Source organism: Lontra canadensis, unplaced genomic scaffold, assembly GCF_010015895.1.
Source record: "Lontra canadensis isolate GAN:19392208 unplaced genomic scaffold, GSC_riverotter_1.0 scaffold1, whole genome shotgun sequence".
In the NCBI taxonomy this organism is placed as follows: domain Eukaryota; kingdom Metazoa; phylum Chordata; class Mammalia; order Carnivora; family Mustelidae; genus Lontra; species Lontra canadensis.
In genome coordinates, this window is record NW_022630995.1 from 100,999,328 (window position 1) to 101,010,949 (window position 11,622).

Here is an 11,622-nt window from a genome sequence, read left to right on the forward strand (position 1 = left end):
TAATACCACCTAACTTATTAGTGAGCCACCAGCTTCCAAGTAGATTTTCATTAGAAATCATTTCTCATTTTGTCAGTAGAGATACCTGAAGTGTTAGTGATACATGAGAATGAAATCTGATATCTGATGCCTTTTTAGGAGAAAGGGTGAAACGCTTCAAAGCAAGAAAAATGCAGCTCTTGAAAACCAACTGGAAAGCTGCAGAGAGCTATAGCTTCCCACATTCACTCTAGTATTATTTTTACCTTGTTCTTTTTTCCTCCACAGAGAGGAAAAATACACACACATACAAACACACACTCAAAGGAAGAAAGAAAACGTTCCATTTATATTCTCCCACAACACTGACTAGCATAGCCAGCTACAGAATGTAATCTTATAAGGAACAGAGATGCACAGACACGATGATAAAATATTTCTGATTTAATAATACCTAACATAATGTAATTAGTATTTTAAGTGTCTACTTAATTAGAAAATACAGCTGGCAAGAATTTTTTAGTGTTTTAATACTAGAGCCTCTAATACTTGAAGGTAATTGCGAGAGTAATTTGAAATTAATAATCATAACTGCCAAAATTTTAGCATTTCAAAATTAAAAGTTATAATAATGACTAAGATTAAGAACTTACTGCCAAACACTGTTCATACTTCACACAAAATGTCATTTCTTCATCACAATGATCCAATGGGATAGATACTATGATCTCTTTTTTATAGATAGGAAAATCGAGATAGGAAATCATTACTTGCCCAGGAGCTAGGCAATTTCACAGACTGAAACTTCTAGTAACGTATCCGTTCCTGATAAACCTTACCAAAAAATGATGGATACAAGGCAAGAGTACGATATCTGCCAAAGTGAAGTAGAGGCCCTCCGCAAACACATGCTCCAGAGGTGGGAGGTCAGAGGCTTTTGCTTTTCTGATGTGAGGAGGCTCCCTGTGGGTGGCAGCTGGTTCTTCCTGTACTGTGAGCTTTGAGAATGCAACTTTCAGTTCCAGGTTCTCAGATGTAGAGTCCAACTCTTGAGATGTTTCTTGTCTATGCACCTTGCCCATTGCTTTTTCCTTAGCAAGGGAAGGCCCGACCCCAGCAGCCTTCTGTTGCTTCAGCTTCTGCCTACGGAGTTTGTCATCATTATGCACTCTAACAGGCTCGCTAAGCTTCTTCTCTAACTGTAGTATTTCTGCAGGGATAGATGGGTGCTGGTCAGAAGATTCTCTAAGAAAATTCTCAATAGCTAAAGGGATGGTGAGTTCGCATAGCCTGGTCCACTGACTGACCTGAAAAACAAAATAACAGAAGAAATCGAGTCTTTACTTTCAACGTAGCTTGAAGAAAACTTTCTATCGGGAAATAAGACTGGTTTTGACGACTGAAGCCACGCCATGCCGGGGCTAGGTTTTTATGCTCTATCAAGGGACATATTACAGTGCTTTAAACATAACACTAAACAACGGTTTAGCAATCCTATACCTGGAAACATGCTATCCTCTTGTATCCTCTTACTGAATAAATCCTTCCTTCCCAAAGCCTTTGAAGTACATGCACCCCTAAAAATATACGGTTTCAAAGCACTGCTACTTGAGCTCCTATTCATGTGTAAAATTTCCTTTTAAAGTCCTCACTTAAGGGATGCCTGGGTGGCTCAGTGGGCTAATGGTCTGCCTTCACCTCAGGTCATGATCTCAGGGTCCTGGGATCAAGCCCCACATTTAGGCTCCTTGCTCAGCGGGGAGCCTGCTTCTCCCTCTGCCTGCTGCTCCCCCTGCTTGTTCTTTCTCCCTCTCTTACAAATAAATAATTAAAATCCTAAAAAAAAAAGTTCTCAATTAAAACAAAAGATAAAAAAAAAGAAGTCATTCTCTAAAAATAGTGTCTCCAAACCTCACAAAATAAATCTTGAATTCTTATTTTTCGACGCTGTACCTGAAGTACTGGCATACATGAGGGACTACTTTATTTCATTGCTTACTAGAGATTTTTTTAAGTAAGCAGGATTTAATTCCTCTCCCACAGAAGGTTAAAATAGATGTTCAAATAAATGTGTTATCCCTTTATGGCTTTAAGTAACAGAAGAGCCATCATACTTACTTCAGCACAGGCTTTCAAGCAAGTCTTCTTAAACCCCAAAAGTTCCAAAATTTCCTTCTTGGAGGGGTCAGCTTCGTATGATCTCTGGATTATGTGTCTCAGTACAACAGCAAGTCCTGCTCTACAGAAATTTTCTGGTTTTTCTACTATTGCAGGTAAACAGCAATTCTGGACTATTGGAGGAAGCTCTTGCCTTGAAATAATTTGTACTTCAACATCCTGGGGCACTACATTTTTTAATGATATATCTGTACTTTCTCCAGTAGGGACTAAGCAAACTTTAAAGATTTTGCAGTCACAGTATGATAACAGAAACAAAGTTACAGATGTATGAAGAGGACAGATGCATCCTTCTATTTGGTGAGAAAAGTCCAAGTATAGGTATTCTTCTGTAAGACTTTTCTTAATGCCTTTCATTTTCTTCTTTCATTGGGTCACCTGCAGCATAAATTGAAGTGGTTATAGACTTAGAATATAGTAACTTAGAAGCTGAAATGAAAGATGAATATTCAAAAACTTTTTCTAGAAATCAGTGAAGATTTGCAATAGATATGATTCTGCAAGAATTTGTTCCTGGACTGAATAAATGGCTTCCAAAAGAAAGATTTCCACCTGGTGCAATTAACTAGTCTTGGGGTGATTTTTATCCAGCTCCTTTAAAATAAGCATACTTCGGGGCATCTGGGTGGCTCAGTGGTTAAAGCCTCTGCCTTTGACTCGGGTCATGATCTCAGGGTCCTGGGATTGAGCCCTGCATTGGTCTCCCTGCTTGGCAAGGAGCCTGCTTCCCCACCACCCCCTCTCTCTGCCTGCCTCTCTGCCTACTTTTGATCTTTGTCTGTCAAATAAATAAATAAAATCTTTAAAAAAAATAAATAAAATAAGCATACTTTAGGTGCTTAGCAATAGAACCCTCTCAGTCAAGTACTTTGAGGTCTCACTATAGGTAAGAACAAGAGACGAATAAAATGGGAAATAAATAACCAAAAATACTAGGAGTTGTCTGGAGAAGCTTTGGCCATGCTGGTCCTCCCACACTGCTTCTCTTTTATGACTCTATAACACAATAACCATGGGGAGAGGATGTATTCATTCCCTCGTGAGAAATGAATTTTCCTAAGGTGAGTGGGTTTTGATATGATGAGCTATTATAACAGAAAAATATCTGAAGTTCCCCATAACTTAGATGTTGATAACCGAGATCTCTCCAAGTTAACATATCCAGAATCACTCACCCCCACACCCCAAACCTGCCTCCTCATGTATCCTCCCCACCTCAGTGAATGGAGTCTCGTCTTCTAGCTGCTCAGGCCAAAAATCTCAAGTTATTCTTAGTTACTCTTCCCTTTCACATCTCCATAACCAATCCATTAAAAACTTATTTTGTCTCTTCAATATATATCCAAAATGCTTATTTCACACCATCTTCATTGCTCCCACTGTGATCCAAGCTGCCATCGCCTATCTCTAAATAACAGCAATTATATTCTGCTTGCTGTCCTATCTCCCACTCTGGTCTATTCTCAACATAGTATTCAAAGTGATCCTGTTAAAAATGGAGTAAGATCATGTCACTACTCAAATATCTTCCCCTTCTATTCAGAGAAAAGACAAAACTCCTACAGTGGCCTAAAGATCTCCTTGGTCTCATCACTCACAGCTCCAGCCAAAGAGGCTTGCTATTCCTCTAAAATACTAGGTACAGGGGCACCTGGGTGGCTCAGTTGTTAAGCGTCTGTCTTCAGCTCAGGTCATGATCTCAGCGTCCTGGGATCCAGTCCCACAACGGGCTCCCTGTTCAGCGGGAAGCCTGCCTCTCCCTATCTGACTCCCCCTGCTTGTGTTCCCCCTCTCAATGTGTCTCTGTCAAATAAATAAAATCCTTAAAAAAAATTAAATTAAAATAAAATAAAATACTTGGTACGTTCCAACCACAGAGCTTTTGCAGTTGTTTCCAGTGCCTGGAACACACCCTCATCTCTTTCAGGTATTTATTTAAATAACAACTTCTTGCTGAGATGATCCTGGGCTACTGTATTTAAATTGAAAACCCCACCTCTACCCACCCTGAAAACACTATTCTAGGCTTTTCTTCGCACTTACCACTGTGGTAACACACAAATAGAATGTTCTATGAGAATAGTTTACTACAATGCCTAAAACATAGCCCGATATATATATATATATTATATTATATATATTATATATATATAACATGTATATAAACATGGCCTGAGACATATATATATATATATATAAAATTAAGAATTATTTGTTGAATGAATGCATGAATATGCACAAGTTATTTTAAAGATGCAAACATATACAATCTTGAGGTGAAACTGATGGGTGTTTTCAACTCCTATTCCTTAAGAATTTTGTTAACTATTATAGCTGTTTGATTTCTACATATCCTGGGTCTAAAATTCCCCATATTCTAATCCATGAATCGCAATTCCAAAGTTAACACTAGATGGCACTCTTTAAAAGCATTCACCATGGAAACCTGTGCTAGGAAGATTAAAAAAGTATACCTGCAACTTTCTTTTAAGTGTATTTGAAATATTAGTGTACTCTGAAATTTAGGAAACCGTCAACATATTAAATTTCATTAAATTTCCTTTATATTCTAAATTCCTAAGTTTTTTTTTTTTAATCACAAGCAAAAGTCAGTTAAGAATGAATTGGTCCTCAGCTTTTTTGTTAAAAAGCTAGTAATTCATAACAAAAGGATATAGTTAGTAAAATATGAACTTCTTGATAATGCAAGTAATCACTACTGTTTTATATTTCTTTTATTAAAACATAACAGATCTGCATGGTTTATTACTTCTTTAAAAGGTTATCTAGAGGAAAATTATTTCATGTGATTTAAAAGCAACAACTTTTTAACCCATGGAAACCATTTTCTTCCTAGTTTATCTTTTTTTAATTTTTAATTTTTTTGCCCCTATAGTTTACTTTAAAACAAAATATTAAATGGTGCTTATTAAAGCTCACAGGCAAAAAAACAAAAAACAAAAAACAAAACCATTTTCCAGGAAATTAATAATTTCTTTGAGGAGTTTGCTCCTGTAAATCTATTGCTGATAATTTACTGATCTTCTTAACTCCTTCTGCTGATAGTGGGATATGATACAGAAGATCCCTAAATCCTTCAAGAAGCAGATTTGAAAGAAAAACATGACTGATTTCCTCATTTGCCCAGCAGTCTAGGAAATAGTGATTATGAGACTAAATCCTGCTAACTCTTTAAAAAAACAAAACAAAACAAAAATGAAAATAATGCCATTCTATTTTACAGCTTGTGATTTAGGATGCACAGACATATTATAAAAATTAGAGTATATGTGTATTTGCCACTTTTCAAGGCATATAAGAACCTTGAGAATAGACTTTTACGTATTCTATAAACTTCTGTCACTATGAGCACTTAATAAATGCTAAATGTCAACAAAATAGAATAGCAATAACCTGCCCATGGAGAATCTAAAAATTAATGAGATGCCGGAGAGAAAATGCAAAGTACTGTTGATTCTTAACATAATTTATTTTTCCAATATAGATGTTGGTATTTGTTGTTGTTGTTGTTGTTGTTTCCCCTGGGAGATTAAAAATGTTACTTAATGATCTTGGAGTTAAAAAAAATGACTCTCCCTGGGCCATTTCTTCCCATTAAATACTAATGTAATTTCTAAAATAAATATTGAATATTAGCAAACCTGTACAAATCTGAAATATGTTTTTGACTTGTACTATGTGTTAAATATTTCAAGAGAGTAGAACATAGTTTTTGCTTTAAGTTTGCAAACATCATAGGCAAAAGAAACCCCTCTTCTTTTTTTCTTCTCCATTTCTACCTAGAGTCCTTACATCATTATTCTTCTGTCATGAACTTTACAAAGGTAGGTACTGATACCTTATCATATCCTGGGTCTCCAGGGTTAGTGGGGCACCTCCTGTTACTCCATATTACATTCCTGCCACACACAGAAGTAGGGTCATCTGCTCAGCTTTGACAGGTGCCACACTGCAACTACTCCTGAGATAGAGCGAGAAAGCAGCATATAAAACTACAGACGTAGGAGCTGAACAGGGCTGATGGAATATACATCTCTTCCCTGGACACACCAGTTTGTTTGGAAATGTTGCAGAGGGAGTATAGAGGTAAGAAAGAAAATATTCAAAACTGGTTTCATTACTTGTGAATCTTCAAAGACATATATATTTTTTTTATGAAGGCTCCACACTGGTCTTGAACTCATGACCCTGAGATCAAGATCTGAGCTAAAAAATTGGACATTTAACCAAATGAGTCATTCAGGTACCCCTTCAAAGGTATTTTTAAATATAACTGAAGCAGCCATGGGCTTAACATTTTAGGCATTTACAGCTTTTTTGTATTCTCATCCTAATTAATATTTCCTGGTATTGATAAATTAAAATATTTCACAGATGAAAGAGTGAGTTTCATAGGGTTTTTAAAATCTAAACCCATTTTACTACTTCACTTCATGCATATGTATATAGAAAGAGAGACAAAGAAAAAACATAATAAAGATACTGAAAATAAGCATCCTTGGGGGCGAGTGGGTGGCACAGTCGCCTAAGCAACCGACACTTGGTTTCAGCTCAGGTCATGATCTCAGGGTTGTGAAATCTAGCTTTGTGTCTGTTCCACACTCAGGAATCTGAGGAATCTGCTTCAGTTTCTCTCCATCTCCCTCTGCCCCTCTCCCATTCATATGCATGCACTCTCTCACTTGCTCTCCCTTAAATAAATGAATCTTAAAAAAAAAAAAAGAAAGAAAGAAAGAAAGAAAGAAAAAGAAAGAAAGAAAGAAAGAAAGAAAAGAAATAAGCATACTTGTTTAGAAGCTGAAAAAACTTTTTGACAATTTTGTGCTCAAAATTCAAGTCTGGATCTAGGGCAACTAAATATTACATAATAGATAAATAGCTAAGTTATATATTACCTAGTAAAGACCAAAAAGTGCACCACTGCAACAAAATATTGTTTATCAAATAAGAAATTATCACTGTGCCTGGGATTTAACAGGAGCTTAGTAAATGTTAAATGACTGAACAAAGACTACAATTCTAATAATATCACATTCACTTTATTGTCCACCAACTATGTGCTAAGCACACACAACTTTTATACATTACTTCTAATCCTCACAATCCTTACAAGTACATTCTAATTCCATTACACGGATAAAGACTGTCCATCAATACAAAAGCATTAATAGAAACTGTAAAGGGATCTTATCTGAAAGCATTTAGGAATAGCTATTTTTCTAATATAAATACCACTACACTACTTTATAAACTTAAAATTCCAGAAAGTGAAGCATATTGCAATTTTATTACAGCAACAATTTCACAAAAGTGAAACATCAGAAATTACATTATTCCAAGCAATTGTGCTGGTCCCAGTAATCCTTGATAAAAACCTCTGTTCTAAAAGCAATCACCTAACAATGAAAGTTTTTGGTAGATCCTTCCTGATTCCCTTTATTGGATCCTCCACAGACCTCTCAGCAATCTGTGGCTCAGTGCTTTGCCTTGTTCTCCACCACACTCACTCCTTTGATTACTGGTATTCAACTTTTTCATCATACCACACAGTAAGACTTTTATAATGCAATTCATTATACTGAATAAAAAGGATCACAAATAAAATGGAAACAAAAGAATCACAAAGAAATATCCTACTACATGGTATATAGCTGGTATTTTTTATTCTGTGCTTTTCTTACTTCCCTTCCTCCTCCCTTTCTCCTTTTTTTAATGCTGGTTAGGGGGCGCCTGGGTGGCTCTGTTGGTTTAAGGGTCTGATTCTTGAATCTGGCTTAGGTCATGAGATCCATGAGATTGAGCCCTGCCTCGAGATCCCCACTCAGTGGGGAGTCTCCTTGAGATTCCCTCTCTCCCTCTCCCTCCTCCCCTTGTGGGGCTGGCCTTCCCACCATAGGCATGCTCTAGAGCACTTTATCTATCTAAAATAAATAAATAAATGCTGGTTAGTACTTAATTGATTTCACGACCCATTAATGGGCCACAACTAACAAAATAACAGTACTATGCTAGGTGATCTCCAATTCTACAAGTTTAACTATCATCTAGGACTCCTATTTTTATCTCAATCCCATCCTTTCCCTTGAACTTCGTATTCCTATAATGCTACTTGACATCTTCCCTTGGACATTTTTCTAAACCTGTTCCCCCTCCCTCAGTAGTCCCCTTATTGATAAAAATGACAACATCATTCACCCACATGAATGGGGTCAGGCCCTTAACTCTGAAGTCTCACTCATTTTTTTTCTCTCGTAAACTACTCTTTCTACCTTTGAAATATGTTAAATACAACTTCTTAGCACCTCTACCACTATCAACCTAAGTCATATAAACTCTGTTTTTAGAGACTACTACAAACATCTATTAACAATTTTCCTCCACTCTCCAATAATCAGGGTGATCCTTTGAACATATTTAAGTCAGTTCACACCCCCTGCTCACAACCATCCAATGGCTCCCCAAAACAGTTTTAAAAAAATCCGAATTTTCTATTATGGCCTATGGCTGCCATGACCCTACCTATCCTTTTCTGACCTGATAGCCTACTTCTGCTCCCTTATGCTCACTCCTCTCCAGCTAGTTCTCCCTGTTCTTGGAAGAAGCCAGGAATGTTCCCAGTTGAGAATTTTTTCTACTTTCTGTTCCTTAAACCTAGCTTGCTCCTTCATTTCATTGAGGTCTCTGAATAATAAAGCAGCCTTCCCTGACAACCTGAACGGAGAAAGCACTTCCATCACCTCCTAGTCTTTTATCTGTTTTTTTTTTTCTTTATAGGTCTTAATACCCAACCTTTTATCTCCAGTGCTTATGAGGACTCAAATTTTAGTTCAAGTGAATGAATGTACATAAATGAATATCAGTAATCGTAATGACAATACTATTGAGAACTTAATTCTTGGTACATCAGCCTCATTCTTCTTGACACTATTCTTCAATCTATTTTAAGAACCAACTACTTATAAATTGAAACGAAGAAAGAGGATCATGGTTGTGAGTGGAATTGGAAAAAATATAACTTGAATCTATCTAACTTGTAAAGAAAGTATAGTTTTTGTACATACGAAACTGAGCCAAGAGAAGTAGGAACCTAACTAGATTTTATACTTGCCTAGCAAGTAGAATATTTATACACCAAGAAAAATAAAGTAATGGATAAGAGTCTAGACTCTGGAGCTAACTAGGTTTAAATCCTGATTCTGATATTTAATAGCAATATAGAACTTTCCTGTACCTTAACTTCCTCATTTATAAAATGGGGACAATCAGATTTACCATAGTGTGCTGTGAGAACCTAACAATGCTTATCACATTAGTAAGCCTGTAAATATTATTATTCATTTGTAATTTATCTCAAAATTCCTTATCTATTAACACTATTAAACAAACTTTGACTGGAAAGTCACAAATTATGCTTTATATTTCCAAACTTTTTAGGAACTATAAGGGATCCATGTCAAAATGAAAAGCTCCCCGCCCCCACCAAGTACTAAAAAAACCGGTTTGTTACTGTGACAGAAAGTCACAAAATGATAGAATATGTGATACCCTAAGTCTACTTGCATATTAACTGCTTATTTTGTACAAAATAAATAGTTCAACAGTTTACAGGTATGAATCACATTTTTTCTGAAAGATTAAAATTTAAACTCATTTAAATTCCTTACCATATCCAATGTTCAATATTATGAATACTGAACTTGGATTGTTTTATACATTTCACTAAATAACACAATTTGGTTGCAAATCTCACCCTATTTTCTTACTATCTATATTTTATACATATAAAAGCTTGCCTCTACAGTTAGATAGCAGCTAATTACCTTAGATATTAAAGGTTAAAAAGGAAAGAAAAAAAGTTGAGCTGCTTCAGTGCCCATCATATTATGTAATGTGGGGATGCATATAGTTAAGTCCTAGAGAACAAAATTCAATAATTAAAATTAGCTGTTTTCTTATCTGGGCAAAAAATGGGTTTAAAAGCGAAAAAGCTTACTGTAACTTTAGCCATTAGGGAAGTGTGTCATCTCTCTGGTAAATGAGGAAATTATCTGCTACCACAGAATCATAATGCTTGCAGCTAAGCCTGACCTCATAATTAAGAGGGATCACAGCATAAAATGCTAACATGTTAAAAATGTTAGCAAGCGTGAAATAAAATTACTGAATTCCCATAGCAAACAATACCTAGGCTTGTTATGATCTAAATCGTTTAAATCCTTGTATTCTAATTACTAATCCTCACAGAAATCGGTGGGCTACTTTTAATACTTTAAGATAAAAACAACTTCTATTAAGAAACTGTACATATTACAGGTGTTTTAGTTGACTGGCCTACAGAATTTGTTAAGTTTCAAGGCCTGCTTGACTGTTGCTATTAGAAAGGCTAATTGGATACTCAGTATTCTTATTTCAAATCACAGGTGATACTAAAGCTACAAAATAAACACAGGTTGGTGGTGGTGTTTTTAAACTTGATGGACCCAGTATTAAGCAAGTTTAAGTTTGAGCTTTGCTTAAAGCAGGCAAACATATAAAGGTAAAAAAATAGTAATAATGAAATAGAAAAGCTGATATAAACAATTCTCAAATCTCACTGATCTCATTACAGACTTGTTTTTAAAATTAGACCTCGGGGCGCCTGGGTGGCTCAGTGGGTTAAAGCCTCTGCCTTCCGCTCAGGTCATGATCTCAGAGTCCTGGGGTCAAGCCCCATATAGGGCTCTCTGCTCAGCGGGGAGCCTGCTTCCTCCTCTCTCTCTGCCTGCCTCTCCGCCTACTTGTGATCTCTGTCAAATAAATAAATAAAATTTTGAAAAAAAAATAAAATTAGACCTCTTAAAATAATGTCTTCAAGTGTAACTCAAACATATTTTCACATAGCAAGTATGCATGCCCTAAGGCAATCCGCTTAGGTGTATACTCCCCACCAGGCAGTTTAAAAAAAAAAAAAAAAAACTCACATAGCTTAAAGTTTGATTTATTAAATATGACAGCAAATCATTCAGTTGTATTTATAACAAAAAATTTATTTTCACAATATTTAAATGACCATGTTTACAATTGCCACACCACTAATCCTTGCCAGATTTTTCATTTTCTCTAATACTTTTTCTATAAACTTGGAAAAAGCAGTACTCTATTAAAATCAATAATTTAACACAAGATATATTATCAAATGCTGGCATTTCCGTGATATTCAAGAATTTATGACAAGAAATGGGATCTCGGGCTTAAGAATAAAGGGGGGGAAAAAAAAAAAAAAAAACAAGCCACCTAATCCCAAAGCAGGTAGAGCTGGGACGGGAAGTACGGGTGTCAGTAAATGTTTCCGAAGCCAAAGCAATTTTCACGCAAGTTAAACTCAAACTTTCTACACAGAAGTTTAAAACCGACCTGAAACACTGCTTCGATAGTGTAACAGAAACGAGTGGCCCCAAACAAAGC

The 11,622-nt window shown here is 36.0% G+C and overlaps 1 protein-coding gene across 4 annotated transcripts in view; it reads right to left on the minus strand.

Annotated features, from left to right (window-relative positions):
- The window catches only part of GSTCD (glutathione S-transferase C-terminal domain containing), a 132,476-nt gene that overhangs the window by 120,122 nt on the left and 732 nt on the right, over nt 1-11,622 (minus strand). For 3 of the 4 annotated variants that reach the window (XM_032860458.1, XM_032860450.1, XM_032860442.1), the window contains exons 2-3: nt 2,098-2,535; nt 819-1,286 (exon numbers count right to left, since the gene is read on the minus strand). In XM_032860458.1, the coding sequence (XP_032716349.1) occupies nt 819-1,286; nt 2,098-2,514 (885 nt within the window). In that variant the 5' untranslated portion in view covers nt 2,515-2,535. Of the gene's footprint in view, nt 1-818; nt 1,287-2,097; nt 2,536-10,171; nt 10,439-11,622 lie in introns of those variants that run through there. The other variant, XM_032860469.1, reaches the window with a different exon arrangement.